Consider the following 27,729-nt stretch of genomic DNA (forward strand, 5'->3'; position numbering starts at 1 on the left):
ACTTTATGGAAAGTATAGAAAAGAGAAAGAACGCCCCTCAAATGGTTGGGTTTGTAGTTGGATTTATAATAGGGCTTCTGTCTTTCCCAATGATTTACTGCCTCTCTCCTCGAGCTGTCGTTGAGGTCAATAGGAAAAAGATGCTGAGGATAAGCAATAAGAGTAAAGGAATCGAAATTAATGACGAGCAGATGAAGACGGTAGTTAAGAGCATGCACAGATGTAAAGATACCCATTGGGTCAATGCTGTTCTCCAAAGGCTTTACTTCGAGATTTCCCGATCATATGCTATTGAGACTAGGATCAAATCCATGATACTGAAGAGATTTGAAGTATCCGGGATAGGCAAATACTTCAAAAGCATTGATATTGTCGAAGTGGCTCTCGGGAAAGAGGCACCATATGTGGAAAGCATCCAGGTGGTCTCTGACGATGACGTATGTAAAATCATTTCTGAAGAAGGGCATAAGTGCGCAGACAGTGAAGAGGAGAAGCTATTCCACCTTGAAGAGGAGATCAAAAGAGGATTAGGACTTGGGGATGAGATACTTAGAGAAGAATGTGGGTATGGAGGATCTGATGAAAGTTTTGGACATGAAGAAGTCGAAAGAATTGGGGAGGCGATAAAAGCAAGCACAGGTGATTGCAAGAAGTGCATACCCGAGGCATCTGAGAATTCTATTGAATCTTCCCTTACTTCGCAGGACAGAGAAGCAAACCGAATGATGTTTTCACAGAAGATTTTTGAGAGACTCCAGGTTCTTTTAGGAATCAATTATGGGGGAGGAGCACAGATTTCCTTGAGTTTGGGGCTTCCAAAGGGAATAGTTCTCAAGACCACCATATTCATTAATGGAATGAAAGGAGACGTTCTTGTCAGAATACCGTCAAAGGACTACGATACAAGATATGAATACTGCTTTCTATTCAAGCCAGAGCTTGCAATAACGGTAGAATCTGGGATATCTGGCGAGATAGGAAAGCTTTACTTCAGAAAGTCGATCTCCAACTTCATAGAAAGATATATAAGACATTTAGTATCAAGGACCATGGTCTACCCGGCATGGAGTGGGCAGTATCTTCCATTTATTGTTCCACCAATCAAGGATGTGGTGCACAAGATCGAGAAGGTAACGTTGGAAAACCATAGTATTCAACTTCCGCAGATAGTAGAAGGTATTCTTCTTTACTCTTCAATGGACTACAAGATTGTGGATGTTGATGGTGAAATGGTGCACAGAAGAGCCGGGAATTTCATTAATGAAAGAGAAAGGATACTCTGCACACACTTTCCCATTCCCAAGATATCGCTCAAAGCAACGCAATCTGTAGGGAAGAATAGACTTTTCAAAGGGCTAACTCTACAGGAAAGCAAAGTCATGAATCAACTGTACAGTTGGACAGCTTTTTCCGACGTGATTTCTAGATTTCGGGAGCTAAGGGTGAAAACCGTTCTCACACCTAACTCGTCTTTAGTTGAGCTTGTGTTTGAAAATACAAAATATGAGTTTGTAAGGGTGGTTGTGAAGAACGGACTGATTTTCCAAAGAAACGATCCGGAGAGCCCAGAATTTATTGTGTTCAAGATAGTTCGGGAAGTACTTTACATCTACCAATACGTGGAGACTAAGGATTTTATGATGAATAGGAGAAGAATATGGAAATTGAGGCAGAAGTTCGACTTCAAGCCACTTACAGCACTTGGATCCGCATCCCTATACAAGCTAATCCGATTTTCCAAAAGAGTGATGTTTAGTTACCTTAAAAAACCTCCATGCCAAATTGGAGAAGAATCCACGGACTCGGGCTCTGTTGAAAGAAATGGGGATATGAAAACAGAGCTAGTTGAGGTATTTGAGGAGATAAAGAAGTCTTTTTCTGATGAAGAATATCATTTGAAGAAGATGTGCTCAAAGGCATCTATAGAATCTATCTATAGAGTTTTGTCTCAGGATGAGGTCCGAGCTAAGTTATTCTCTGAGGACTGTGGAATATACACTGTTATTAGTGAAGCAGATAACATTCGCAGCATTGTCATTGAGAGTAGATCACGGAGCGCCAGCATGCCTTCTTATCAGGCAAGTACATGCCTAGACATCACCACCGAGATAGAAGAGGATTTCATCATCCATTCTTATTTTGATGTGGACACTATTATTGATGTAAGGTTTGGAAAGGAAAAGGAGGTTCTTATGTACAGAATAATGAAGATGGAGGAAAATTCATATGGATATAACTCAAAAGTGGATCTTTACTATAGCAAGTCTATGAATCTTAGGTTCCCAAACTACTTTGTGGAAGCTTTTCAGTTGAGGATAAGGCAGGATGAATATTTAACGATTGCAACCAAGTATCCTTATTCTACATCCCCAGTGAAAAAAGAGTTTAGAAAAGAGGTGGAGATAAAAAAAGGTGCCATTTACATCGAATTCTACACCGATGTTCCCGACGATTACTCTTTTACGGTCTATGGACACTCCGGGGATCTTGTGTATGATATATACAAGATAATCACTTCTAGGAAGGTAAAGATAGTCCTTCCTGTTGCAAAAGAAAAGGAGACATTTTCCATTATTCTTGTGCCAAAGTTCAACAGAAATAGAAACATCCATTATAAAATCCTTTCTCTTCCAGAACAATTCTCCAGTGAGGTTTTGGTTGACTGCAACATCGGATTGTCGAGAAATATGAAGTTCTACTGCCCGGTAGTTGGAAAAACAGACTCTGTGATATTCTGGGAGAAGGGAGACGATGATAAGATCAAAGGGTATATAGAGAACAGTGATACGAAAATAATGATATCAAGGAATGGGACTATGAGAACAGAGAATAGGGAGTATAATATCTATTACAAAAACAAAGGGGAGAAGAAAAGAGATATAAGAGTGTTCCTTGGGATAAGCCTGAGGAAACCGTAGAGTGGGTGTGGATGAAACAATCTTTTATTGTATGATTCACGTAGTGAAGGAATTACATCAGCTAGGTTGAAGCTGCGAGCTTAGAATTTCGTTTCTGAGAACTAAGAAGTCTACCTGTACCAACCCTCTTCCTATATCTGAAGGGCCTAAGCCTATCATCGTGATATTTTCTCCTCTTATTATAAATAGCTCATGTTTCCTCTCTGCATATTTTTCGTCATGGAATATCCTTTCTATGACCCTGTCCAATGTTATACTATTAAATTGATCAAAAGACTTCATTATGCCATATAGATATCTTCCATCCCGTAGCACAACAACAATCTCTTGCTCCAGATATTTCTCATAATCTCTGGTATTGCCGAAATCCTCATCTAGCATTATATAGGGCTTCCCGAGAGCGAGGGAATTAAAAACATCAGGATCTTCCCATGGATGTTAAGTTGTTTTATTATTTTATAACAAGGAACTCTTTTTTTGCTAGAGTGTTCAGGCACAATCGAAGTCGTCATTCTTTCCATTGAACTCATCGATCTTCTTCTTAATCTTGGATTCATCAACCCATGAAACAAAGTCTTCCATGGCCTTGCTTATGATTGTTGAGGGATCGTAGATAACTTTTGAGCCAAGTCGGACATGCCCATGTTCAACAAACCTTGTGGCGTCTTTAAAGTTTGGGACCATTCTAATTCTCTTCATAACCATTGGGAGTCGCCTTTCACAAAACGAGGAAACTGTTACTTTGGTACAGTCCACAAGCTTTCTATTACTGATGATCCCAATATTATATAGCTTACTAACAAGCTTCTTGGTGACATTGCTTCTAATTGGATCATTCTCCTTGAGCCTTGATAATGCTTCTGCAAGCTTGCGTATTTTTCCTACTATTCTGTTGTACTTGACATACTCCTCCCTATCTCTCAGGCCATACCTTACTATGGCCAAATGCTCGCGTGCAGTATTCGTGTTCTTCCACTCAAGAAAGTCTACTCGCTTCAGAAGCTTCTTCTCGTGGAACTTCAACTCTCTCATGGGCTTTTAATCTTTTAAAGTAAAATCACTTGGGTTGAAAGAAAAGTATTATCACTTAGGCAGAAGTTATTTATCAAATATTTCGGCAATGAAGTGATCAAACAGCATGGCGTCCTGCCCTAGACAACCTTCTGTGCTAATCAGAGAAAAATGCAGTGTTTGGCTGCACTTTTCGTTATCATTCGAACATGTGCCATTATATTTTCTCCCACTAGAGGCCGGAGTTAGCTTGAAGGTTGGTGACTGTGGAATATACTCCTCTGGAGGACCTATGTTTTCAAAAGCCGAGGTTGATATGAATATGTCGAGCTTCTTGTAGTTAGAGTTGTCCTTGGCAAACTCCCTGTGCTCAAACTCCTCGATGTGTTCTTCGTAGTTGTTGAACCTTACATAGCAGATCTCACAAAAGCCTTCCCGGATGTGCCTACGCCTGCCTGATTGTTTGTATTTCTTGGCTGCCTGGAACGGACAGCATAGCGTCGGACTATCCAGGTGAAGCTTTGGAGCATCCGAGTTGACATATTCTTTATAAAATGGTTGACATTTGTTCTTGCAGTCTTCTATAAGGATATAAGGTTTCTTGAATACTTTATAACTCTTCATTCCTTACCACTCTCTATGCCTTCTTTATTATTTTTATCTTTTTGGCGGGAATCTTTTGGCGGGAATCAGGGGCTTTTGCCTTAAAGGTAGATAGGGAATCTCCTAGAGGAATTGAAAGAAACATCTCTTTTTATTATTTGGCATGAACTTCTTCAAGAAATTCCAAGATCTGATCACGTGGAAGGAATACCTTACTCTCTTTGGAGAAATGTAGAATCTCCATTCGGTCTGCTTCTTTTGGCCCCAGCTCTCGAATCTTTCCGAGAAGTTTTAATATTTCAATAGTTGCCATCTTCATTTCCATTTCTTCTTCAGGCATATCATTCTTAAGTCCTCCGTTTATAGCCTCCTCATTTTCCCCATAGCACATTCCTCTCCATCTATTCAATGTCCCGCTTGGGTCCGTAGAAAATAGAGCATACTCTCCACCCATGACTCCAGCATACAGAAAGGAAGCTCCAAAAGGCCGTGTTCCTGCATATTGGGTGAAAGCTTGCTTTTTCTGCCCAATGGCTTTGCATAGTGTTGTGAGAGGGCATTCCACTCCAAACTTCTCTAAAGCCTCCTGAGCCTTTACCCGCGCGTATCTTTTGATCCTCATTGCATCTCCAAATAACCCGCACAACGCACAATAAATATTATCGCTCAGTTGGTAGATCTTTTCCATCGGTCCATTTGTAGGCTCCTTATTTATTCCTATGAGAACAATGCCATCCACGCATACATACCCTATTATGGTTCCTGCCTTAGATACATTCTTGATGGCAAACTCCACCTGGGGGAGCCTACCTTCATCTGTAAATGTGTTGGACTTGAGTTTGTTGTCCTCCATGTTCAGGGTCTTATTTTGAAGAATGATTTCTTGGACTAATACAATGGATTCCTATACCATAGATAGCTCTGATATAAACCTCTTGTATAGGATGTTTGGGTAGCATGAAGCTTTAAGGTTTCCTTTAAAACTCGATAGTAGTAGCATTACCCCGTCCCCATGAAAAACCTGTTTAACAAAGTAGAAATAAGTTCATCATGCTGCTTAGGAAAGAAAGACAAGAAGGATATCAATAAGAGGCTGGGCTATGAACTGCTGGAGAAAAATGAAGCATATATGATTCATAGATGCAAGAACAAGGTATCTCTCGTATCCTTAGGAGGAGTGGCAATCTTATTCTTCTTTAATAGAAAGTATTTTCCAACTATAAGATATCTTGAGAAGCATGATTCAGAATTCCATGAAATATTCCTAGACGATGGAGCACTTGGACCTTTGTGTAGGGGAGCTGATGTTATGATCCCGGGTATACTTAAGTACAAAGATCTTATAAAAAAAGAGTTTGAGGCAGGAGATACTGTTGTTATTCGGATTGTTGGGAAGTCTATTGTAGCGATTGGGGAAGCAGTTATAAGCTTGCAGGAGATGGTTAGTAAGGGCAATGGGGTTGGTGTAGAGGTGTACCATCGAATTGGAGACGAATTATATTGCGGAGAGTGGGCTTAGAAGAACCAATAAAGTACTTTTCCTAGGAGAATGCAAAGAGGATATAATGGCAATTGATTTTATGGACAGCTACGGCCATATCCACAGAAAAGCACCGGAACTCGTCAGATCTCCGAAGTTAAGCCTGTGCGAGCCTGGATAGTACTGAGATGGGAGACCACTCGGGAATCCCAGGTGCTGTAGCTTTTTGTACGTTTTCTTCGTTGACTGACGTGAGAGCATAACATGAAAATAAAGGATTGTAAAGGTATTAGAAATTGTTCTTTTATTTACTGAAAGATCGAGTATCAGCATCAACTACCTCAGTGAATACATATCCAGGAGATACCTTACAATTAACCAACGTGCTCCCAGAAAAAATGTTTGCACCCATTCCAATCACAGACCCTTCAATATGTGATCCATTCCCAATAGAAACGTTATTCATCACAATCGATGATATTATTTTTGATTCCTCACCAATATCGCATCCACTTCCAATTATCGAATCAAGGAGAAGCACGTTGTCTGTTTTAGTATTACTTCCAACTACATTGCTTAGATCCTTGAGGTTATATTTCTTCACATAATCCTTTATAAATTTCGCATTTGACTCACTTGTTTTCAACTTCTTATCCGTACTAACCGCACGTCTTTTTAGTAGAGCATTTACACACAAATAGTTATTAATGGTTCTTATCTGGTAAATATAGCTCTTCTTAGGCCTGTGAATTCCAACCGGATTCGTTGGAATTAGACTTTTCACAATATTGGGCAACAGCCCATGCTTAAAGCTGAAGTAATCTGGCTTGAATGCTTTGAACAGTGAAGTCCTGAACATGTAGAGTTGAAGTATGTCAAGGTCTTTTGTAAGAGTTAGTCCCTTTTTCAACAAGTGGAAAGGAATTTCCTCGTTGGAATCATTTGAGTAAAACATTAAATCGTCACCTTTGTATCCTAGAATGGATGTCTCTGATGTCGAATTTTCCAGAATCACCATAAACATTTTCTTTTCGTTGAAGTAGTTTGATGCCATTGCCTGAATATCCATATTAGTCACAATATCTCCCTTGCATACAAGGACATCTTCAGATGATATTCTTGGATACACGTTCAAAAGAGATGCCACTGTTCCATCATATGTGTCAATTCCTACATACTCCACAGGCACATCGATCCTCCCCTTTATAGCATTCATAAGATCTTCTTTTTCCTCATTCAATCCAACCACGAAGAATTTCTTTGAGATACTCCGAAGGCATTCCATTGTATGAAGAATCATTGGGCTGTTCATGATTGGAAGGCAAGCCTTTGAAAACTTCTCACTAACTATTGGAAATAATTCTGTTCCAGGACCTATCAAGATAATTACCTCAAACATATAGGAATAAGGGATGGAAAATGGATTCAATTGGTCTCTCCATATCTAAGTCATGGAAACATTCATTTCTATAGATGTGTAGGAAAACCCGATGTGTGTTCCTTCTGTTCTTGTCAATAAGGCTTGCTGCAGTGATTTGGGAAATGAGATTTCAATATCTATGTTTGGAGCATCTCAAGAAAGGTCAGTTGTGGTTTGAGCCTGGTACTTGCACGGAAAAGATGGCTGCTACTACCGATTCGTTTATCGAGTTGCAACTCGGGGCCTCTAGCGATAGGATTGAAAGCATGTATAAGGAAGTGAAACGTTTTATGCTATACATATCTGTTGTACTATTAATTTTTAACAGTAAGTTTCGAAGGAGAGTGGCAGAGCTGTCAAAATCCTTGAAGATATCCAATCCAGAGATAACACTACTGATACTTCTAATCTCCGCATTCACCTTGATAGAAAAATTGTGTGGTGTAAAGTTTACATTGGCAAAATACATGTATAGTATAAGATATGTGGAGCCACCAGTTGGTATCCTGGTGTTACTTCTTATAGAACTTCCGTTATTCATATGTCTGATAATGAAGCTTTTTGAGCTCTTAGGAAGAAGGTTTATTGTGATGTTTTACATCATCTTTGTAGTAAACAACCTATTAGATACTCTTTGGTGTGCCAGAGTAGATAAAGCTAAACTGGAAAGGATTCCTCTTAACATGTTCCCTCCCAAGTTACAAGAGATTATTAAATCTGAAGGGATGGAAGAATCAATCTATGAAGTCAAGGGCTCTAAGGAGAAAAACGCATCTCAGGTCGGACTTGGCAGCTTCAAAAGGATTGAGATATATGGAGATTTTAGTAAAGATGCAAAGAAACTATATCCTATTTCATTCCATGAGATGGGACATTCGATCGATAACATCATACTAAAAAGAAAGATTCTTTTGCATTTAATAGTGGTCTGTGAAGTACTAGTGCTTAGTTTTATTTATAGAAAAGAAAGCAGAACCTTTGGGTTTTCAGATATATCTTCTGAAGCATTTGTCTTGATCATAGTTGTTATGTATTTGGTGATCGGAAGGCCTTTAGTTTTTATACCTTCGAATATATATGCACAGCGCTCGGAGCTGTTTGCAGATGAGGTTGCCAAAATAAATGGATACGGAAGAGAGCTTTCTCAAACATTGCTTGATATGACTTTGGAGCACAATGCGACCATAGATACAACGTATTTGTTCAATGCAATAACATCTCTACACCCAGTTGCCAGGGAAAGAATTGATAGGTGCGGATGCTCTCCACAGAAATAGTTATTGAGCCATCCCTCCATTTTCAAGATGGACGATGTGGAACGCAGCAACTTATTTGAAGAGCTTGGAGAATATGAAGTGATTGTGGCATATGAAGACGATGACAACAAACTCTATTCCACATTAAAGGACATAGACATTGACTATGTCGAAGTGGATTTGGGGGTATCTGAAAAGCTTAGAATGGAGTTTATGAAACACTTTGACGTGGCCAAGCTTCCTGCCCTTGTGATAAGGGGCACACCTGTTCTCGGAGATCCGGATAAGGGAATAAGAGAGTATATTAAGGAAAGAGAAGCAAGGGCTCTGAAGAAAATCCAAGATGTCATCGACCCTAGTAAGGTTGTTCTCTTCATAAAGGGATCTCCAGAACATCCTAAATGCGGGTTTACCAGGATTCTCATGGATGTTTTGCTGAGGGAAGGCGTGACAAGAGATAAAATTGCATACTTTGATGTCCTATCTGATGAAGATGTTAGAAAAGGACTAAAGAAAATAAACAACTGGCCCACCTTTCCACAAGTGTATATCGGAAATAGATTTATAGGGGGCTTAGACGTTATTCGAAAGATGTCTGAAAGGGAAATGCTTAGAGATGAGCTATCAGACATAATCTGAAAATAAAACCTGCTGTTTATGTTCTTGATACATATTAAAAGAATTTTGACAAACAAAGAAATGAAGTACTTTTCCAAGGGAATGTTTTATACATTTTTCGTCCTAACATACCTGGCACAGATGATAGAAGTCTTGAATATATTTATTACTAAAAGCCTCGTAGATTCTGGAGAAACAGGGCTTGAGGAAGGCTTGGCAACAAACGAAATGGCAAAGAGAGATCAGGGTTACAGCAATAGCATCGAAAAGACAATAGGGAAGAGAAGCGTAGAGTTGCTTGAAGATGTTCTGGTACATACCATGCATTTTTCAGCTAGTATTTTGTTTTTTACGGAGGCTGGAAGACTATTTAGCATGAAGATGGTTGGTGTAATCTTTGGGCAAATTTTTGACTTGGAGATTGTATTTCTCACCATCATAGTCTCTATGCTGTCTCTGAATGCCTTTACAGAATATGTTGTTTCCTCAATATACAAGAGTCCTTCATTGGAAATGATTCTCGTATGGTGCTTCTTTGGTGTTTTATTTGTTATTCCTATACTCGTTTTTATCTCCATAAAGCTTCTGAAGATCTTTGGAATTGGCTTCATAGTTTCATGTTATCTTTCTTATTTCATTATGGAGATATCCGACATCTTGTCCATATCGAATGTAGACTTATCTAAGATGGAGAAGGTACCAGTAAGCGTGTTTTCCGAGAATATTCAAAGGCTTATGAACGATAGAGGGCTTTCAGACTCAATCTACAAGGAAAGAAAGCCGGGGAAAAATGTCAATGCAGCCCTCATAGGAATTGGAAATTCAGAAAGAATAGAGATTTATGGAAAAGTAGAGAATATAGACGATGGCCAGCTAGAATCGATATTGATCCACGAGGTGGGGCATTCCTATGACAGAAGTCTAATCAAGAAGATATCAGTTTTTTTCCTTCTTCTAGGTCTCGAGATGTTGTTTTTGATAATCCTGTATGATAGTGTAGCTAAAGAGTTTGTATGGGATAATGTATCGAAAGAAGGGTCGTTCACTGTGCTCATGTGCCTGTACTTTGCATCGATTAGACCATGGCTGTTTATACTGTACAATCTTACGTCTCAAAGTGCGGAGATGTATGCCGACCTTTTAACAAAGAAGTACAACTATAATAGAACGCTTGCAAGCACTCTGTACAAGATATCTGTGGATTCCCTTGATTTCTTGTCTCCATCCTGGCTATACAACAGCCTGAACTCCCTTCATCCTAGTATAATGTCTAGAATTGAGTATCTAAGCAGCTAATAAATCCATTAATAAGTGATCTAGAACTCAAGAAAACAGATGAATCTGCAAATGCGCAATCCCCATCGATGGAGGATTTTAAACAAAGTGTAAACACATACAGTTCCGAAGGAAGAATTCATCAGATTGAATACGCCATGAAGGCGATGAATCTAGGAACAACAACAATAGGTGTGAGAACCAAAGAATTTGTGATACTATGCTCGGAAAAGAAAATATTATCCACCTTACAGAATCCCAAAAGTGTAGTAAAGCATTACAAGATCTATGATCATATTGTACTTGGGTTCTCAGGGATAAGTGGAGACACAAAAACTATTGTGAAGAGGTCACGAGACTTTTGCATTTCTCATACGCATATGTATGGGGAAAATACTAGTGTAGAAAGGCTTTTAAAATACCTGTCCAGCCTGAGCCTAAGATTCGGAGAGGAGGATGAGGCCAAAATGATATTCAGAAGACCTTTTGGTGTTTCCTTGATTATAGCAGGGTTTGACACCGAGCCTAGACTTTACTCTTTGGATCCATCGGGATCGTATGTTAGCTATAAGGCTAGAGCCATAGGCTCTGGGCACGAGGTCGTCGAAGGCGTTCTTGAGAACGAATATGAAGAATACAGGGGGCTTGACCAGTCCTTAAGGAAAGCCCTTCATACCCTATCAAAGGTAATGAAGGACAGGATTAATAAGGATAACGTGGAAGTTGCAGTTGTCACTAAGGAAGGAAGTAAGTTCTTAACCCCAGAGGATATCTCAGCGTATCTATGAAGTAAATTTCAGGAGTCTATCTCTTTTTATTGAATGTTTTACACGTACTCAGGTATGTGTTTTTTTCTATCATTTTCGCTTTTTTGCAGTATCGAGATTCAAGCTTTACTTCTTTACAACTCTTGGTATAATATTCTTTGACCTTCATTATATCTTCAGTTAAGGAATTCCTCTCTTTTAAAAGTTCAAACAAAGAAGGGACGTAGAATCTTCCTAGAATCGACTTAACTTCTTCGTTGGTTGGAAAACACCTTTCTATAAATTCTCTGAAATAACGTTCACTACTCTTTGGATTTCTATGGACTATAAGTCTCAATGCCTCAATTATATCTAGCTCATGGTATATGTACTTTAAAGACTCTGTACTTAGCTTTTCTAAATAATCCTTGCTGCATTGCGACTTAAACAAAGCAATCTTGGTGTTTCCACATGACTTAGTCTTGCATTCCGTGTTGTTATTGCAAAAGTCCTTGAGAGCTTTGATGAAGTAGTCTAGGATATCGATGGTAAAGTATGTGGATAAATATTGAAATACACGGGTGCTTATCTCATCGTAGGTATCTGATCCACAGCAAACCTTCTCACTCTGTGTTTTCTTATGGATGAATATTTGTAGCAGCAGCCGTTCTATTGGTTCGTCCCTGAAGCTTAAAGATTCAGCTCTTTCTAGTGCTCCATCATAGTCCCCAAAGTAGATGTAATTGTACAATATCTCATGGTTGTATATGACCTTGTTCGATCCAGATATTTTATATTGGAGCGCTTGAATAGCTTTGCTCTTTTGCTTAGTCCTCCTGTAGATACTTGCCAATATCGACGGACATTTTTCTAGAATGTATTTTACGGCATCCTTGTCCAACAGATCTACATTACTGTCATTGGTGCCAAAGCTTATTAGGTTCCTTCTTCTTATAAAACTCATCAGATAGCCTAGGGGTTTTTACAAAAATTTGTATCATTGGTTAATGCGTTATTCTGTCTGTACCTGTTTACGGGATTGGACACTTGCTAGTAAGAAATAACGGTATTGGATAATTATCTGAATATAAGAGAAACAGCAAATTGCACAAATGGATACCAGAATTAAAATAGACCTTGATAAGGAGATATACGAGAGTGGATCTGAGATAAAAGGTGCTATTGATATAAAGATGAGATGTCCCCTTTGCATAACCAAGATAAATCTGATTCTGTCTAAGGCGATGAAGATGAAAATACAAGAGATCGATCGAAAAGAAGGATCTGGAGAAAAATTCGAGAAAATATATGATGGATATAGATATGAGTTCGAGGTTTATTCAAATGACGATCCTTTGGGGGAAATATCCAGTGGGCACCACAAATTTCCATTCCGATTCTTACTCAGAAAAGAGGACGAAGGATCTTCGGAAATAAAAGGCGTTTATTTTGACGTCTTATGCCATATAAAAAGCATATACGACCTATACGCAGAAATCTATGTCCTTGGAATTCATAATCCTGTTTACACCGTCAGAAAAGAGATACAGGTGGTGGATTCCATCACCGAGCCCCGAGATTTTCATACAACTATCGATGTGATATCACCAATCTGTCTTTTGAGAAAAAGGTACAACATTCATTTTGAGGTCAATAAGCAGTTCTACTATTCGGGAGATTATCTAACCATTGAAGCAACCATACCATCCAAGAACCCTAAGATCAAGAGCATGGAGTGCTTTGCGTATGAGATACTCAATGTATCTGTGGAAGGAAGGGAAATTTTAAGGACAAAGTATATTGGTGGGGGACAGGCAGAGCATCATGCTGGAGGCAGAGTGCTTAGAGCAACGCTGAAGATACCTTCAACGACACCGTCCACTGTTACAGGAAGTGAATTCAGTATTAGGGTGGTTTTGTTTGTAAATCTCGAGCTGTACAGAGGAACGCCTGTCAGGGTCAAGAAATATATTCCTGTCATCAAAAAAAATATAGTTTATCCAGAGATTGATTGCATGGATGTTCTTGAGGGAGAGGTATATCCGGAAAGAATACTTGCATTGCCATAGGGATTTTATGGGCAGATAACTATGATTGGTCCCGTTAATAGGGAGGCTGGACAAGGCTGCAAGATTTATAGATCCTTTTTCTTATTCTTTGATGCCTTAATCTTTCTAGACCACTTTCGTTGCCTTAGCATGTGAGAGAACAGGAATATGAACCCAGGAATGTATAATAGTGCAGCCAATGCTACAAGATAGGAAAGAATATTTCCTATCAAATTGTATAAAGTTCTCAGACAGCACATTTCAAGAATAAACCCTATTGGAGAAGTCAGTAAGAACAAGTTATATCGGATGATTCTAATTGTGTCAATTCTGAACATGTAGAAGACATATCTTACCAAGTCCGAAAGGTACCAGCATGCGGTCATAATGGGAAAGGTCCAGTCTATAATTTCATAATACCAAAAAACAACCCATATGATGAGCATACGGGAGACCAACTGCATCACGGTAGGAAGATATCTAGCATTGCTTTTTTTTGCACATATATTTGCAACTTCCATCAAGAAAAATGTTTGACAGAGCCCAGCCATTTTTAGATATTTTGTTTTCATTGTTTTATAGAACATTAAGCTGGTGAAAAGAGCTATCGTGCAAACAATAAATCCAATTGCATTGTATATCCTGATGTAAGTTAGGCGCATCATTATCAGGGGTAGTCTTTGCAAATTGTCTGTGTTCTATTGAGATTTGAGCAAAAAGTATGGGTAGAGGATTTATAGCGCCGAATGGAGGCGTAAAGGCATTGTGTACAAAAGCGAAAGTATATCTCATGCTTGGATGGGTGTGGGTGAAGGTTAGGGCACTAAGATTTTTTCCCACTTGAATAAAATATTTTAAGTTTGGTGACCCCATGCAAATATTCATAGGAAAGATCCCGAATCACGTCAACGAAGAACAAATCAAGGAATATTTTGGACAGTTTGGGGAGGTTACGGATGTAAGCTTGAAAGGGACATATGGGTTTCTTAACTTTGATTCTGAGAGCAGCATTGCAAGGGTCCTGAATCAAAGGTCTCATACGATCGATGGAGCACCGATATCTGTGGAAAGGGCCAATGGACGAAAAAGGCCTCTTGATGGAGAGTATCATGATAGATACATGGATATGGGAAGAGGGGGATACTCCCCTCACAGGGGGGATTACAGGGGATTTCGAAATGCACCTTATCCTCCAATGAGATATGATGGCAGGTCTCCAGGAAGATATGATCCAAGATTTGGTGATCGATATGGAGGGAGATCTCCGGAGTACCGTGGCGATCATCAGAGAAGTAGGGATTTCTGTGAGTACTGTAACTCGTGCCCTATTCACGGGATGAGAGATATGATGGATCCAAGAAAAAGAGTTCATGCATCCAGAGATCATCCAAATAACCATCTGAAAGTGGTTTTTGAGAATATAGCCCCGAATACAACCATCGATGACTTCAAGAACTTTGTACATGACCATGGGTTTGAACCTTCTTATGCAAGACTTGGATATAGTGGGAATCATGCGGTTCTTGAGTTCAAGAATATTGAAGACAAAGATAATGTTATGAAGAAGCTTGACGGTGCTGAATTCAACGGGCATGTCCTCAAGACAAGGTCTTATCTCTCAAAGGATGAGTATAAGAGTAGGGAAAGAGAGAGTTATATGAGAAATGACCAGCAGCCAAATGAAAACAATTCGATGGAGCCGCAAGAGGCTGGCACCGATATTTATGAAGGGATTGAGGATGCAAAGGCAGAAAACGATTAAAAACCCTTAGGTCACTTTACTAGGCACTTTTGGAGTCATGGTTTTACCCCACGCATATTTTCAGCATTTCGGAGCAGTAGTTTTTCAATCAGTGCAGTATTTGTTCTATAACTCTTCCTACATGTTATTACATAGTCAATATTTCTGAGTAGTAAGGAGTTTGTTTTTTTTTCAAGAAGTATCCTACTTCCTGCTCCAAAGTCTATTGGATCGATGAAATAAACAACCTTATATCCAGACTCACCCTGAATCAATGCCTTGTGCATGCCCTTGGTATCTTCCACACCCAACTTCAATGAAAGTAGCGACTTGGATATATATAGTACTTCAATGACCTTGTATCTACCCTTATCCAATGAAATTGTGTCCATAGTCATCTACAGGGCCTTGGTGATTCCATAGGAATTTTATAACGGATAAAGAAAATTAAAGATTGCATGTGTTTTAATCAGTCCTCTTCTTTTCTACTGGGGGTGAAAAAAATTTAATAGCTGTCTGTACAATCAAGCTGAATGCAAGAACTATGTGGCCGGCAAAATACACACTTCTCCATACATATATAAGGTCTGAAATGTCCAGAAGAAAAAAGGATGCAGTAAAATATGTTGTGAGAAGAAGCATTTGCACCCTAGATAGAATCCAGAACAAAGATGGGAAGAAATGCTGGATCAGTCTGTTGTTTTCTTTTACAACCGGAATGGAGATCGAAAGTGAGAGGAACATTACCAAATAGCATGGGTTTATGCCATGCCACAGTGCAGAAACTGCAGATGTTGCCAGACTGGCCCAGAATATCGATCTTTTCTTCATTGGGACGAAGAAGCAGTTCTTTAGCCAGACCCCAGTGCATATATTCCAATAGGTGCTTAGATCTTTTACACTTGTTGCCAATTCTACTTTTATAAAGTCGGCGTTCAGGAGATTTGGGAAGTTTTGGAAGGTAAAGCACCCATGGGAGAAATGCCATGCAAAGTAGAATTTTATCCTGTTTCCTACTGTAAAGAGATATATATAGACCAGCCTCATAGGCAATGAAATGTTTTCTTCTAAAAGATGGCTTCTTGGGACACTTACTCTCAAGGCCTGAAAGAGGATCAAAAACCCAAAGGATTTTAGGAAGGTTTCGTATGGAGGCTTTTTTGGCTTTTCATATTTGTTTTCCATGAAATCTTTAAATGTTGGGACTGGGCCTAGCATAAGGCCTGGTATGAACAATATGTACGACAGGGCATCCTTTATGGTGTTCGTTCTCTTGTTATACTCTTTTCCAAGGTAGCACATCTTTATGGTCATTAGCATCAAGACCCCGGAAATGTCAAATGATCCTGAAATTCTCTCCTCAAAGAGGCCTCCAAAGATTTTGTAGACATAAAGAACCATAATGTTCACCAAGGTGAATGAGTACTCGGTCATCGGCACATACTTAAGTAAGAAGATGTTCAGGGCGATGGACGCAAGTATATATGCAGTATGCTTGTGATCAAAGGCTACATATAGAATTAACATCGCAGACAGCAAGTTATGAGCTCTTGCCCTATTCCTCATGGTGTAGCTTACAAACAGTGTTAGGAAAAGAGAAGCCAGAAATCTACGCTCTAAGTAATTTACCTCAGAGATTTTTCTTATCATTAGGAGTTGGGAAGTTTTTTCAAGCTTTTGAATTTGAAAACTTTTTTGCAGCCGATGATTGATGGAGTTAAAACAAGATCATTTCAAAAAATTATGAAGTAAACACCTGTTATCCAATCAATTTATTGAGGTACTGTTGCAGTCTTGCCTTCTTTTCTTGAATAATAAATGTGGAGTTTACTTGGCGGACAAGCCCCTCAATGTTTATTTCATTTGGAGACGAGTCCTCCCATCGTTTCAAGAAGCTCGTCATATCATTTTCTTCGTCACAGCCCAAGAGACAATAAAGCCCTATTTCCGTTGAATCTCCTGTGAAATTTTCCAGGGCCCATTCCTTGACCAGGTGTGGATAAATATCCATTTTAAGATCGAAATCATCGCGGTCCCTAATACTGCTCATGTAACAAACTATATCTGCCATGTCTTTATAGCTGATTCTTACATGCCCATCATTTAGTTTTAGCAGTTTCAGCTCTTTCTCTACAAGTCTTACTTGGCCATCACCGAGGTAGAAATGGCTTTTGAGGTCCACTGGGGGAAGTAGATTCCATATCGAACTGGGTGGAATAAGATGGTAGATTTTCTCAAGATCCAATGGGTTTTCAACAAGCTCCAGTACATAATCGATCTTTATATACTTATTACCTCTCTTCACTATAAAAGTATTGGACGGAGACACTCTTTTCACACCATAACCTTTATCTGAAGACAGGACATATGCCTGTGATGTTCCTGACAGCATAGACATTTCTTTATTGCCTACCACAAGCAAAAGCGTTTTTTCTTGCATCCCCATGGAGCAGAAATTTTACGGGGATGATATTAAGTCTGTCAACGATGACTTAAACGAAGCTAGATCTTCTATGCAGAATGAGATCCTCGATATAAAGAGCGATTTATTGTCCGTGTATCTTATGAATCTTGTCATATACAAGGAAATGAATGAGGAAGATAGGGCCGGAAGTTCAGTGGAGGAGATGCTGGCCAAGACAAGCATTCTTCTTGAAAAAATATGTTATATGGAGAACAAGGCCTTGGCACTTGCCAAGATGCCACCGAACGATGAACATAAAAGTTGTGAAAGGAAAGAGGATTCCGAAGAATGTGGAAAAAGAATTATAACGGACAAGATGAAGAAGAACAAGTTTGTCAAAAAAAGAAATATAGAGGACAGAATACCAAGGCTTAAGTACAAAAACAAGGCCAGAAAGCTTTCTGAAATGGCAGAGGTCAAGCATGATGGAAACATAGACATTAAGAGACCCAGCTTTAATAAATTTAACTAGAAGTCTTGGTGTAATGCTCTTAGGTATGGCCCTCTGCCTCAGATAGTTGAGATTAATTCGAAAAAAAATTTGCCCTGGATAGAGATGAGTGGAAAGAGCAACAAAGGTGATAATGTTACATCTGCGCTTTTGCTAGCAATGAGGACTGGGGAGTGCATTGTTGGATTTAAGCAAGCCATAAAGTCTGTTATTATGAAAAGAGCCAAATGCCTTGTTATTTCATCGAATTTTCCATCTACAAAAAGGAAGCAGCTTGAATATTACAGTGTCTTGGCTGGAGGGCTTCCTATTATTTTCCACAACGCTAATAATGAGGAGCTGGGGAACATTACTGAGAGAGGGCATAGATTGGGATGTATCTCTATTATTGACCAGGGAGAGGCTGAATTGATACCTTCCAGGGGAGAATAAAAGTTATTTAGTTGATTTTTATGTATTATCGAACCATCGAAATTTTCTGCCCTTAAGCAAGACCTCAATGCGTCTTATAAAGCTGAAATGTACTGATAGAATGTCTGTATTTCTGTTAATTACCATAGGGCTGGACAAGACTATCAGGGAGCTGAAGGAAGAAATATGTAAACTGACAGGAAAAGACGTAGAGCAGATTGTTCTCAAAAAGGGAAAGAGAGAGCTGGCCGACGGTATCGAGGTTGATGTATATGAGCTTAGAGACGGGGAATGCATAGAGATAGAGTACAGGTGAGCAGTTGTTTAGCTCCCTTATTGGGCTGAAGGAAGATGGCTCTAGTGTTACAGTAAAAGCAAAGATATTGTAGACCCAGGATGTCCAAAAAGATAATAGAAGAAAAAATAAAGAGCAGAAGAAAGATAGTGGAGAAGGCTCATAGGGACGTATCAAGCTATGACATACTAAGAACAGAGTCTTGCGGTTACATAGAAGTAGATTCTGATGAAAAGACATATGACGCAACACAGAGTAAGATACGAAGACATGTTAGCATCAAAGCATGCGAGCAGGCATACGATCTAAGGCTAGACAATGGGCCAATTCACGCTAAATATTCCAGGAATGGGATGCATATGCTTCTAAGAAATGACAGGGGATACTTGGCGTCATTCAACACTAAGTCTATGAATTTACATTTTGAAATTGATGTGAATGACAAGATGTATGATGCGATATATCTCCACAATGAGCGATTTATTGCGGTAGCTCAGAAGAATAATGTTTTTATATATGACGGGTGCGGTGTCGAAACACATTGTGTCAGAGATAACAGCGATGTATTTAAGATGGAATACTTGCCGTATCATTATCTTTTAGTAAGCGTGTCGCGCAGGGGCTTTCTAAGATACCAAGACATATCTACTGGAAATTTTGTGAGCCAGATCTTGATGAAAAATCAGGAGGTTATCTCCATAAAGCAAAACCCTATGAATGCAATTATACATACCGGTAGCACCAAGGGTGTTGTTAGCCTGTGGTCTCCGAGCTCCAAAGAGTACTTGATGAAAATATTGTGTCATAAAAGTGCTATCTCGAGCATTGAGATTGAGAGAGACGGAAGATCTATGGTTACAATGGGGATGGACAATCGAATCAACGTGTGGGACTTAAGAAATACTTATAGACAGCTTAACACTCTTCGGGCAAAATCTGGCTTAATAGCAACTTCTTTGAGTCAGAAAAGCATGCTGGCATTGTCTTACGGTGGAAATGTTCACATATGGAAAGATTTTATCAATTCTGACTCCGGTGAAGTACTATATATTAAGCATAAAGTGGGGTCACTTGTATCAAGTGTCGACTTCTGTAATCATGAAGACATATTATGTATTGGGCACGCAAATGGGATATCAAGTATCATTGTTCCCGGGTGTGGTGATCCTGTATATGATTCTTATGAGGATTCTCCCTTTACCTCCAAGAAAGCAAGACGTGAGAAAGAGGTTAGAAGGCTGATGGAAAAGATACCTTATGAGTTGATATCTATGGAGTCTAAGGTTGGAAGTATTTATAAGGAGCCAAAGGTAGACAAGCCCAAGGAGGAGTTTTCAAGATACTTTGATGCCGAGCCTGTCAGAAAAGGAGCTTTGAGTAGATTCTACAACAAAGATGGATAAATAAACTGATTATGACATGCTAGCATATTTGGAGGCGAACATTGGCAAATAAAAGAGGTGGTTTTTTCGAAGAGTTTTAATTTTTCAATAGCACACGAAGAGCTTAGTGTTCCAGCTTAAATAATGGATGTCTCAAGCACTCTTCAGCAGTAGGTCTGCTTTGATGATCATACACCAATATTTTCTCCAACAAATCTATGGCATGGATGTAAAGGTTGGCCTTTCCAAGAGGCACAAAGGAGGAGAGCAGTACTCTTTCCCCTGTTCCCTCATGCTTCGGGCTGAGCGGTGCGATTCTGTATTTTTCGATATACTTTCTTAAGTCGGTATATCCCAAGACTCTGGCTATCTTGACAAGTTGGTCGCTATTACTCTCTCCATGGAAGAAGGGTCTTTTCTTAAATATCAATTCGGCCAAAACACATCCAAACGACCAAATGTCAAGAGAATAGTCGTAGTATGGATAGTCGACGAGTAACTCCGGGCTTTTATAGTATCTACTTGCAACCCTTACACTGTATTCCTTTTTTGGATGATAAAACTCAGCAAGCCCCCAATCAATTATTTTTAGCTCCCTTCTCTCCCGGTTGATCACCATGTTCTGTGGTTTGATATCTCTGTGAATTATGCCCATACTATGACAATAATCAAGTGCGGAAAGGATTTGCTTAGAGTATTCGATGATATCCATATAGCTTAATTTCTCAAATATTTTTGCATAGTCTTCGTGCTCTATATATTCAAAGATCAAAGAGTATATTTGAGACTCGGAGTCAACGACAACATCTATAAGCTTTATGATATTCTTATGAGAAAGGCTTTTCAATATCAACACTTCTCTGGAAATCTTTGCTTTCCTTACAGGCTTAAGCGTTTTTATCACAATCTTCTCCTTGTCTTTACGCCCTTCAAAAACCTCTGAGTACTTCCCCCTGCCCATTCTTTGGTATATCTGGTACTTTTCTATACATCCGGTGGGTATGTTGTAGCATTCATAGTTCCAATACTTCTCGTCCTTTTTTTCGTTAGCGTCTGCATTTGATTTTGCTATGGTTACAACAACCATAATATTCTAGGGATCTTTGTTAAAAGCTTGAAAATAAAATCTTTATAAAACATTTAATATTGTTAATATCGGGAAGATAGTTAAGTCAATAGATCCATTTTATTGCCTGGAGTAAGAGGACTTAACTCTGAATACGCCTTGTTGGCCTGTCAAGCATATTAGGGCCCCATCCTCATGGATTAGTTGCCCCTCGCAAATAGCTTTTGAATTTCTTATTCCTTTACATTTTACAATGTAGTACAAATACCCATCACTAATATCTTTCTCTAGATTTACAAAGTTCACTACGTGATTTAAGGAAGTCAGCAACGATAGATCACTTGAAAATAGTGTCAGGTTAGATGTCATAAGAGCCGTTTCTACCAGCAATATGTCAGAAATCAATGTGAGAAGGGATGCCTTTCCTTTTATACTTTCTTGTTCTTCTTTTATTTTGATACGAATCTGCCTCATGTCTTTATTCTCCACACCCACATCGACATCCAACACATTGAGCATCATTAGCATGTTATCATATAAAATTTGGAACTTTGCATTAACTTCTGCTTGGGGCACAGAGCTGGTGGCCATAGATCTAGATATATATTCAGAAAATGGAATGAAGGTATCATCATATATCTTATACGGATTGCTTTCATAATCATGGGCATTATTATCCGGTCTACTGAAGCTAATATGAGCACTGGATACCAAGACATCATTTTGATAGCAGTCTACTTGTCTCATATCTACAATACTTCCATCTTTTAGACTCTTAACAGCATACTTGACTTTTTGACTTGATTTACAACGATTAATAAACAAAATACTCATTGTGATTGGGATAGAGTTCTCTCCAACTGTTGCGAATGCAGCAGCAAGGGACTGGGCTGCTAATTGGCCTCCAAATGCAGGGTATCCTGGAAAGGGAGACCAGAGATTGGCGCCCTCAAAGACTCCGTCGCTAAGCCTTGTTATTCTAAAGAACTCCATAGGGGATTGTTTCAATAAGGTTTTTGTGAAAGGTAAGATTGCCATTGTTGATGAAAAATAAATTTTTTTCACCTTACAGGATGTCTTTGGAGAAAGAACCATTAAAGGGAAAAGTATTTGTATTTACTGGGGACATGAAGATCAGCAGAGATGATGCAAAAACAAAGGTGATGGTTCTAGGAGGAAGATGCACAACGGTACCATCATCAAAGACTACCTTTCTTGTCACAGGTGAAAACCCTGGAGCTTCAAAGATGCAGAAAGCAAAAGAACTAGGCATAGAAATTCTAAATGAAGAGGATTTTACTAAACTGATCAAGAACAATGAAAAAGAGCTCGATAATGTAATAGAAATAGGTATAGACACAGGGGGGAATTCCAGGGTCACCGATGTGTCTAGCTTGAGCGGTATATGGAGTGAGAAATACAGACCTAGTAAGAAGAATGAAATTGTAGGAAATGTAGGGATTGTCAAGCAATTAGAGGACTATCTCCAGGGACATACGAAATACAAAGCAGTTCTATTAAGTGGGCAGCCAGGGGTCGGAAAAACAACTATGGCGCATGTAGTTTGCAAATATCTTGGGCTTGATGTGGTTGAATTTAACGCCAGTGATGTTAGAAGTAAATCAGAGATAAGCAGTAAAATAAGAAGTTTTGTGAACAGCCAATCTGTTTACTCAAGAGAATCTAAGAAAAAAGTTCTCATAATGGATGAAGTTGATGGGATGTCAAGCGACAGAGGAGGTATTCCTGAGCTTGTTAATGTAATTAAGGAGGCTATGATACCAATCATATGCATATGCAATGACCGCAATAACCTGAAAATAAGAACGTTATCAAACCATTGTCTAGACCTAAGATTTAGGAAGCCAGATCCTAGGCAAATGCTTTCGAGAATCAGATACATAATAGATAAGGAGGGAAAAAGAATATCAGACGGATTGCTTAACGAAATAATAGCAAAAAGCAACGGAGACATAAGGTATGCGATCTGTATGGTGCAAAGCATCGCGCTTAGAAAGATGGTTAGTCCAAGTATAGCTAAAAGCTTTGTCAGAAAAAATGTGATGAAAAATGTATTTGATATAGCAGGAGAGGTTTTTCAGAGAAAATCCATTTCTGAAAAGATCGATCTTTATTTTGAGGATTATTCTCTAATTCCGCTTTTTGTAAGCGAAAACATTCTAAAAACCCCATTCAAGAGCGCAAGAGATCTTACGGAGTGTTTTGACTCTATTAGCTTGGGAGATGTTGTTGAAAAGCTCATAAGAGGGGCTGACCAGGATTGGAGCCTGGCTCCACTTCATGCAGTGTATAGCGTTGTAATACCTACTAAAGGGAGGCCTTTAACAAAGAAAATGATGTTTCCGTCATGGCTCGGGCAAAATTCTAAGCACTCAAAAGCAGAAAGAATTCTATACATGGCTTCGATGCATTCATCATGCAAAATTAGAGTTAATACAGAGGAGCTTAGAAAATATGCCTTGGAGCTAATATTAAAAAAACATGCATATCATCTGAAAACACATTGCATTGATAAGGCAATAGACGACATTGCTGATTATGATATGACCAAAGAAGATATCACTGGGTTGGGAAGTATACTTCCAGGAGGAGCAGATCTATTCGAGGGAGTAGAACGCAAGGCAAGGTTTCTTTTAGATAAAGAATACAAAAAACTCAAGAGAAAGCTTCCATATGTAGAAGTACAAAAGGATAAAGATGATGATGACGAAGGTCAGAGTGAAAGTGAAGAAGTCCCTCCTTATAGAGAGTATTAAATAGTTGAATCAACGTTAGGCAAGGACTTTATTTGTCATAGACCTTTCTGACCTTCTCATAGCATAAAGGCTCAATGGCAGGATATCTCATATGTTCCTGAATGTATTTTGTTAGTTGTATACAATCCCTAATGCTCATGCCTATGTCAGCCACAGGTTTATCCTCTTTCAAAGAATGGAAAATACCGTCAATAGCCTTCCCTTTTATCAATCCCTTTCTGATTGTTCTTTTGACTAAGTACTCAGCCTCTTCAGGATTAATGTCTAGAAGATATGCTATGTCTACAAAAGATATTCTAGAGTATACAATGCTTATCCTCCTTATTCCCTCCTGAATAACGTTTTGGGATAATCTCCTTGCTACAAAGTATAGCCCTTGAGCCATCAGCTCATCCTTGCTGTTCTCTAGAGTCTCCTCAAATTTCTTTATCTCAGCTTTTTTTACAACAGAAGCAAGCTCAAAATATGTTCTTAGGCTCGGCTTATAGGGATAGGGAATATTGTAGTCACTACTAAGTAACATACATAGAATAACACGCTTCTCTGCACCCAGAACCAGATCGCGATTGCTTGAAAGGATAATACTTGTATGAAAATTTTTCAAGGCAGATTCATAATCTCCCTCAACCATAGATATTATTCCATTGTAATAGTTATACCTCGCTTGCTCAGAAGTTGTTGCAATAGTATTTTCAATTCTTTGAAATATTTTGTTGCTGATAAGCATGTCTAAAAGACAATTGGTTATCACAGAAATGGTATATTCATTACCGAGCTCCTTATTTGTAACAAGAAGGCTGAAGAGGGTGGAATTGTCCTGGCACTCGTTTTTCCTTGCAAGATAAAAAAACTTTACAATGAGTCCGATAAAGTAATCATAAGTTCTTTTCTTCCCAATGAGATAAGGTAGTAAGCCTTCATTGACTACCTTGTCAATCCTCTTGAATTCTTTCTTCATGAAAAGGCCTCCAAGGATTATAGGATACGTTGCAATCCTCTCAAACTCATTATCAAAGCTAAGAGAATCAAGGGTTTCAGGGCTTATGTTTTTCATAAATGTAAGTGCTCGTCTCTCATATTGCTCCATTGCCTCCTCTCTGTTAGTGCTGAGTTGGCCTAACACTTCAACTAGCTCCTCAACATATTCCCTTTCACTCATTTCAGGGTTTGTTTATTAAATGAAATTCAAGAAGGGGTAGAAAGCTTCTTGATCCCTAACTAATAGTATATAAATTTATCCGTAAGCTAAAAGCTTATTATTGGTTGAAGTCCTTAATGTTTAATTATAAGTCATAATCTTTGGAGGAATATCTCTTATCCATGAAGTTTATTGAATTTTGAATTATTCTATCATTAGTGCTACTAACAACCATACCATATTTAATCATCCATCTTGAAATCAATCATTTACTTCAATTTAAAACTATAAAAACAGTTTCTATCAAACCCCTAGATGAATGTTAATCTAATACTGTCCAACATCTTGGGTTCAATCCTTTTAGGCTTGGCCAAGGCCAGGAGTAACGAAAACGAATCTAATCCTTCTATAAGTGCAAATAGTGATGAAAGCAACGGTGATGGCGTCAATCCCCTTATACCAGGAAGTGAAACCAAATATCCCGGGATAGTTTCTGAGGTTAAGAGGATTCAAGCCTTGTGTTCGGATACTCTTGCAAATCTTCAACTTTATATCACAGCAAGTGAAGAAGGGAGAATATCTTTGGATGGCGATGAGTTAGATACTATCAAATATTTTTGTAACCAACTCACTGAACTTGTGAAAATGTGGGGTAATTTATCTGGTCTCTTAGAACAAAAGGAAATATCTTTGAAAGAAATCAAGTCTATAGTTATAAATATTATTTCATTGGAAACTGAGGTCATTAAACATGCAGGAACGTTTAACGTAAAGAGATATCTTACCGAGGAGTTCCTTCAACATATTGATGAGTATATTACTAATCACAGGGGAAACCTTGATTATTTAATATCCAAGATAGTTAATTCCTCTATCAGAGAACCTTTATTTATCATTTCCCCCCAAGATACTGGTAATGATGCCAAAGAATAAGTTAATTTGGGTGAAATTATTAAATACAAAAATCTTCTTAAACATTCTTATATATAACACCTGGAAGTTGATAATGAGTAGTTTCAATAAGGATTTCCATATGAGGAATAATTGAAAAGAAATGTATAAATACAGTTGAGAGCGGAAGATAATGCTTGCAATAAGTGTTATTGGAATCATTGGGCTTTTGGGAGGACTTAGGGGAGCGATTCCTCTTAAAGTCAGTAATGTATCAGGGAAAGTGTACAAGAACATCAGGGTTAATGCACAGAGGATCTGCCGTATTATGGAGTATGTGGAAAAGCCTGAAATAGCAGAGTTCATGAAGGAGTGTTTGGAGAAGCAGGTGAGTGAGAGGGCACAAGAGCTATGCAGGGAGTTAATTTTCGAGCATGAGTCGCTGAAGGAGAAGGTAGCAAGGCTTGGAGAGGCAGCTGGGAATAGTGAGAGTAGCTTTGAGGAATTGAAGAGTCTCATCATTGAAGTATTTGATGGATGTTTCAAGGTGGTTAGATCTGGAATGATTTTAGATATCGAGCTTGGATTCAACGAAGAGAATCTAGACGAGGTGGAAGAAGCCTGCAGCAAAGTTTATCGACGGCTTCTCAATGAGATTGCCCAGTGGCGCAATAGTAATGGGGCATTTAGGCTTGCAACCACCTATTATTAAAAAGTGTTCATCTATTTTTAGTCTATTCTCCCGAGGTTTGTGTATTTCTGTAGACGGTTAGGGTTATGTATGGGATATGTGGGGCTACGGAAGATGGAGATTCCATGTATAGAGCTTGCAAGAGAGCTTCTGGGGAAGATACTGTGCAGGAGAATGGAGGGGAAGACTATGAAAGGGATGATAGTTGAGACCGAGGCATATGTAGGGCGGGAGGACAAGGCATGCCATGGGTATGGAGGAAGAAGAACGGAACGGAACTCAGCAATGTACATGAGAGCAGGGACATGCTATGTATATAAGATATATGGAATGTATGAATGCTTCAACATCTCGTCTGTGGAGGATGGTGCTGGAGTGCTTATACGGGCAGTGGAACCTCTGTGTGGGATTTCCTTGATGAGGAGACATAGAGGAGGCAGGGTCAAGGACCGGGACATTGCAAATGGGCCATCGAAGCTGTGCATTGCAATGGGAATAACACGGAAGGAGATCGACAAGGAATGGATTATGTCCAGTTCTAAGATATGGATTGAGGAAGGAATGGAAGTTGCGGACACCTCTGTTATTGTGGGAAAAAGGATTGGGATAAGGAACTGTGGAGAGTGGGAAGAGAAGGAGCTTCGGTTCTACATAAAAGACAACGAGTTTGTTAGCTGTATTAGAAGGAAGCGAGGCAAGCAATAGTCTACTATCGGTAAGGAGCATCACACGACCTACTGCTTTCCAGTTGGATTTTGAGATCTGCCTATAGAACTGTTATAGTCTGTGGAAGGCTATCATGTGCTGTGTGTAGAAGAAGACAGCATATAGAGGACATGGAATGGAAGAGGATAGAGTATCTTTGAGTAGGTAGAATGAGGTGGAGAGAAATGGGAGTGATGATATCCAGGAATACAGCAAGGATGTTGTACCCTCTTATTGAATCGATGGGGTATGTATGTATGTGTGTGTTGTGTTGTGTGGGTAACCCTCTATTAAATGTAGCCTAATCTAGGATGGTTGAGTAGTATGAATAGTAACAAAAGT

At 39.0% G+C, this 27,729-nt stretch overlaps 29 protein-coding genes and 1 non-coding gene across 30 annotated transcripts; 16 read left to right on the forward strand and 14 right to left on the reverse strand.

Moving 5' to 3' along the window:
• Positions 1–41: 41 nt before the first annotated feature.
• EROM_051370 (hypothetical protein) lies at positions 42–2,918 on the forward strand (the record flags this gene model as incomplete). Its single annotated transcript, XM_009266289.1, has 1 exon — positions 42–2,918. The coding sequence occupies one exon, from the start codon at positions 42–44 to the stop codon at positions 2,916–2,918; it is 2,877 nt and encodes a 958-aa protein (XP_009264564.1).
• Positions 2,919–2,975: 57 nt separating this feature from the next.
• On the reverse strand, positions 2,976–3,299 carry EROM_051380 (U6 snRNA-associated small Sm-like protein; the record flags this gene model as incomplete). Its single annotated transcript, XM_009266290.1, has 1 exon — positions 2,976–3,299. One exon carries the CDS (start codon positions 3,297–3,299, stop codon positions 2,976–2,978), a length of 324 nt encoding a protein of 107 aa, XP_009264565.1.
• Positions 3,300–3,407: 108 nt separating this feature from the next.
• EROM_051390 (U3 small nucleolar ribonucleoprotein) lies at positions 3,408–3,950 on the reverse strand (the record flags this gene model as incomplete). The annotated part of the gene is made up of 1 exon (XM_009266291.1): positions 3,408–3,950. One exon carries the CDS (start codon positions 3,948–3,950, stop codon positions 3,408–3,410), a length of 543 nt encoding a protein of 180 aa, XP_009264566.1.
• A 66-nt stretch (positions 3,951–4,016) lies between these two features.
• Positions 4,017–4,553, reverse strand: EROM_051400 (protein kinase; the record flags this gene model as incomplete). Its single annotated transcript, XM_009266292.1, has 1 exon — positions 4,017–4,553. The coding sequence occupies one exon, from the start codon at positions 4,551–4,553 to the stop codon at positions 4,017–4,019; it is 537 nt and encodes a 178-aa protein (XP_009264567.1).
• A 133-nt stretch (positions 4,554–4,686) lies between these two features.
• Positions 4,687–5,385, reverse strand: EROM_051410 (26S proteasome alpha-type subunit C9; the record flags this gene model as incomplete). The annotated part of the gene is made up of 1 exon (XM_009266293.1): positions 4,687–5,385. One exon carries the CDS (start codon positions 5,383–5,385, stop codon positions 4,687–4,689), a length of 699 nt encoding a protein of 232 aa, XP_009264568.1.
• A 159-nt stretch (positions 5,386–5,544) lies between these two features.
• Positions 5,545–6,051, forward strand: EROM_051420 (RNA-binding protein; the record flags this gene model as incomplete). The annotated part of the gene is made up of 1 exon (XM_009266294.1): positions 5,545–6,051. The coding sequence occupies one exon, from the start codon at positions 5,545–5,547 to the stop codon at positions 6,049–6,051; it is 507 nt and encodes a 168-aa protein (XP_009264569.1).
• A 68-nt stretch (positions 6,052–6,119) lies between these two features.
• On the forward strand, positions 6,120–6,237 carry EROM_051425. Its single transcript, XR_657237.1, has one exon. It is a non-coding gene; the product is annotated as a 5S ribosomal RNA (ribosomal RNA).
• Positions 6,238–6,316: 79 nt separating this feature from the next.
• Positions 6,317–7,411, reverse strand: EROM_051430 (putative translation initiation factor E2B gamma subunit; the record flags this gene model as incomplete). The annotated part of the gene is made up of 1 exon (XM_009266295.1): positions 6,317–7,411. One exon carries the CDS (start codon positions 7,409–7,411, stop codon positions 6,317–6,319), a length of 1,095 nt encoding a protein of 364 aa, XP_009264570.1.
• A 74-nt stretch (positions 7,412–7,485) lies between these two features.
• Positions 7,486–8,709, forward strand: EROM_051440 (putative zinc metalloprotease; the record flags this gene model as incomplete). Its single annotated transcript, XM_009266296.1, has 1 exon — positions 7,486–8,709. One exon carries the CDS (start codon positions 7,486–7,488, stop codon positions 8,707–8,709), a length of 1,224 nt encoding a protein of 407 aa, XP_009264571.1.
• A 27-nt stretch (positions 8,710–8,736) lies between these two features.
• Positions 8,737–9,327, forward strand: EROM_051450 (glutaredoxin-like protein; the record flags this gene model as incomplete). Its single annotated transcript, XM_009266297.1, has 1 exon — positions 8,737–9,327. The coding sequence occupies one exon, from the start codon at positions 8,737–8,739 to the stop codon at positions 9,325–9,327; it is 591 nt and encodes a 196-aa protein (XP_009264572.1).
• A 60-nt stretch (positions 9,328–9,387) lies between these two features.
• Positions 9,388–10,602, forward strand: EROM_051460 (hypothetical protein; the record flags this gene model as incomplete). Its single annotated transcript, XM_009266298.1, has 1 exon — positions 9,388–10,602. The coding sequence occupies one exon, from the start codon at positions 9,388–9,390 to the stop codon at positions 10,600–10,602; it is 1,215 nt and encodes a 404-aa protein (XP_009264573.1).
• Positions 10,603–10,670: 68 nt separating this feature from the next.
• EROM_051470 (20S proteasome sububit alpha) lies at positions 10,671–11,369 on the forward strand (the record flags this gene model as incomplete). The annotated part of the gene is made up of 1 exon (XM_009266299.1): positions 10,671–11,369. One exon carries the CDS (start codon positions 10,671–10,673, stop codon positions 11,367–11,369), a length of 699 nt encoding a protein of 232 aa, XP_009264574.1.
• A 16-nt stretch (positions 11,370–11,385) lies between these two features.
• On the reverse strand, positions 11,386–12,291 carry EROM_051480 (hypothetical protein; the record flags this gene model as incomplete). The annotated part of the gene is made up of 1 exon (XM_009266300.1): positions 11,386–12,291. One exon carries the CDS (start codon positions 12,289–12,291, stop codon positions 11,386–11,388), a length of 906 nt encoding a protein of 301 aa, XP_009264575.1.
• Positions 12,292–12,439: 148 nt separating this feature from the next.
• EROM_051490 (hypothetical protein) lies at positions 12,440–13,396 on the forward strand (the record flags this gene model as incomplete). Its single annotated transcript, XM_009266301.1, has 1 exon — positions 12,440–13,396. The coding sequence occupies one exon, from the start codon at positions 12,440–12,442 to the stop codon at positions 13,394–13,396; it is 957 nt and encodes a 318-aa protein (XP_009264576.1).
• A 65-nt stretch (positions 13,397–13,461) lies between these two features.
• Positions 13,462–14,040, reverse strand: EROM_051500 (protein tyrosine phosphatase-like protein; the record flags this gene model as incomplete). The annotated part of the gene is made up of 1 exon (XM_009266302.1): positions 13,462–14,040. One exon carries the CDS (start codon positions 14,038–14,040, stop codon positions 13,462–13,464), a length of 579 nt encoding a protein of 192 aa, XP_009264577.1.
• A 206-nt stretch (positions 14,041–14,246) lies between these two features.
• Positions 14,247–15,137, forward strand: EROM_051510 (putative arginine/serine rich pre-mRNA splicing factor; the record flags this gene model as incomplete). The annotated part of the gene is made up of 1 exon (XM_009266303.1): positions 14,247–15,137. One exon carries the CDS (start codon positions 14,247–14,249, stop codon positions 15,135–15,137), a length of 891 nt encoding a protein of 296 aa, XP_009264578.1.
• A 35-nt stretch (positions 15,138–15,172) lies between these two features.
• On the reverse strand, positions 15,173–15,514 carry EROM_051520 (hypothetical protein; the record flags this gene model as incomplete). Its single annotated transcript, XM_009266304.1, has 1 exon — positions 15,173–15,514. One exon carries the CDS (start codon positions 15,512–15,514, stop codon positions 15,173–15,175), a length of 342 nt encoding a protein of 113 aa, XP_009264579.1.
• Positions 15,515–15,581: 67 nt separating this feature from the next.
• Positions 15,582–16,766, reverse strand: EROM_051530 (putative membrane protein; the record flags this gene model as incomplete). Its single annotated transcript, XM_009266305.1, has 1 exon — positions 15,582–16,766. One exon carries the CDS (start codon positions 16,764–16,766, stop codon positions 15,582–15,584), a length of 1,185 nt encoding a protein of 394 aa, XP_009264580.1.
• A 109-nt stretch (positions 16,767–16,875) lies between these two features.
• On the reverse strand, positions 16,876–17,562 carry EROM_051540 (hypothetical protein; the record flags this gene model as incomplete). The annotated part of the gene is made up of 1 exon (XM_009266306.1): positions 16,876–17,562. The coding sequence occupies one exon, from the start codon at positions 17,560–17,562 to the stop codon at positions 16,876–16,878; it is 687 nt and encodes a 228-aa protein (XP_009264581.1).
• EROM_051550 (hypothetical protein) lies at positions 17,561–18,052 on the forward strand (the record flags this gene model as incomplete). The annotated part of the gene is made up of 1 exon (XM_009266307.1): positions 17,561–18,052. The coding sequence occupies one exon, from the start codon at positions 17,561–17,563 to the stop codon at positions 18,050–18,052; it is 492 nt and encodes a 163-aa protein (XP_009264582.1).
• Positions 18,053–18,136: 84 nt separating this feature from the next.
• Positions 18,137–18,463, forward strand: EROM_051560 (60S ribosomal protein L30; the record flags this gene model as incomplete). The annotated part of the gene is made up of 1 exon (XM_009266308.1): positions 18,137–18,463. The coding sequence occupies one exon, from the start codon at positions 18,137–18,139 to the stop codon at positions 18,461–18,463; it is 327 nt and encodes a 108-aa protein (XP_009264583.1).
• A 375-nt stretch (positions 18,464–18,838) lies between these two features.
• EROM_051570 (WD40 domain-containing protein) lies at positions 18,839–20,140 on the forward strand (the record flags this gene model as incomplete). The annotated part of the gene is made up of 1 exon (XM_009266309.1): positions 18,839–20,140. The coding sequence occupies one exon, from the start codon at positions 18,839–18,841 to the stop codon at positions 20,138–20,140; it is 1,302 nt and encodes a 433-aa protein (XP_009264584.1).
• Positions 20,141–20,243: 103 nt separating this feature from the next.
• EROM_051580 (casein kinase II subunit alpha) lies at positions 20,244–21,206 on the reverse strand (the record flags this gene model as incomplete). The annotated part of the gene is made up of 1 exon (XM_009266310.1): positions 20,244–21,206. One exon carries the CDS (start codon positions 21,204–21,206, stop codon positions 20,244–20,246), a length of 963 nt encoding a protein of 320 aa, XP_009264585.1.
• A 99-nt stretch (positions 21,207–21,305) lies between these two features.
• EROM_051590 (acylcoenzyme A thioesterase II) lies at positions 21,306–22,178 on the reverse strand (the record flags this gene model as incomplete). The annotated part of the gene is made up of 1 exon (XM_009266311.1): positions 21,306–22,178. The coding sequence occupies one exon, from the start codon at positions 22,176–22,178 to the stop codon at positions 21,306–21,308; it is 873 nt and encodes a 290-aa protein (XP_009264586.1).
• Positions 22,179–22,258: 80 nt separating this feature from the next.
• EROM_051600 (DNA replication factor C subunit) lies at positions 22,259–23,962 on the forward strand (the record flags this gene model as incomplete). Its single annotated transcript, XM_009266312.1, has 1 exon — positions 22,259–23,962. One exon carries the CDS (start codon positions 22,259–22,261, stop codon positions 23,960–23,962), a length of 1,704 nt encoding a protein of 567 aa, XP_009264587.1.
• Positions 23,963–23,990: 28 nt separating this feature from the next.
• On the reverse strand, positions 23,991–25,121 carry EROM_051610 (putative transcription-associated recombination protein; the record flags this gene model as incomplete). Its single annotated transcript, XM_009266313.1, has 1 exon — positions 23,991–25,121. One exon carries the CDS (start codon positions 25,119–25,121, stop codon positions 23,991–23,993), a length of 1,131 nt encoding a protein of 376 aa, XP_009264588.1.
• A 294-nt stretch (positions 25,122–25,415) lies between these two features.
• Positions 25,416–26,033, forward strand: EROM_051620 (hypothetical protein; the record flags this gene model as incomplete). The annotated part of the gene is made up of 1 exon (XM_009266314.1): positions 25,416–26,033. The coding sequence occupies one exon, from the start codon at positions 25,416–25,418 to the stop codon at positions 26,031–26,033; it is 618 nt and encodes a 205-aa protein (XP_009264589.1).
• On the reverse strand, positions 25,986–26,513 carry EROM_051630 (hypothetical protein; the record flags this gene model as incomplete). Its single annotated transcript, XM_009266315.1, has 1 exon — positions 25,986–26,513. The coding sequence occupies one exon, from the start codon at positions 26,511–26,513 to the stop codon at positions 25,986–25,988; it is 528 nt and encodes a 175-aa protein (XP_009264590.1).
• Positions 26,185–26,703, forward strand: EROM_051640 (hypothetical protein; the record flags this gene model as incomplete). The annotated part of the gene is made up of 1 exon (XM_009266316.1): positions 26,185–26,703. One exon carries the CDS (start codon positions 26,185–26,187, stop codon positions 26,701–26,703), a length of 519 nt encoding a protein of 172 aa, XP_009264591.1.
• Positions 26,704–26,796: 93 nt separating this feature from the next.
• Positions 26,797–27,387, forward strand: EROM_051650 (3-methyladenine DNA glycosylase; the record flags this gene model as incomplete). The annotated part of the gene is made up of 1 exon (XM_009266317.1): positions 26,797–27,387. One exon carries the CDS (start codon positions 26,797–26,799, stop codon positions 27,385–27,387), a length of 591 nt encoding a protein of 196 aa, XP_009264592.1.
• Positions 27,388–27,729: the final 342 nt, after the last annotated feature.

This window comes from Encephalitozoon romaleae, chromosome V (genome assembly GCF_000280035.1).
Source record: "Encephalitozoon romaleae SJ-2008 chromosome V, complete sequence".
NCBI lineage: Eukaryota > Fungi > Microsporidia > Unikaryonidae > Encephalitozoon > Encephalitozoon romaleae.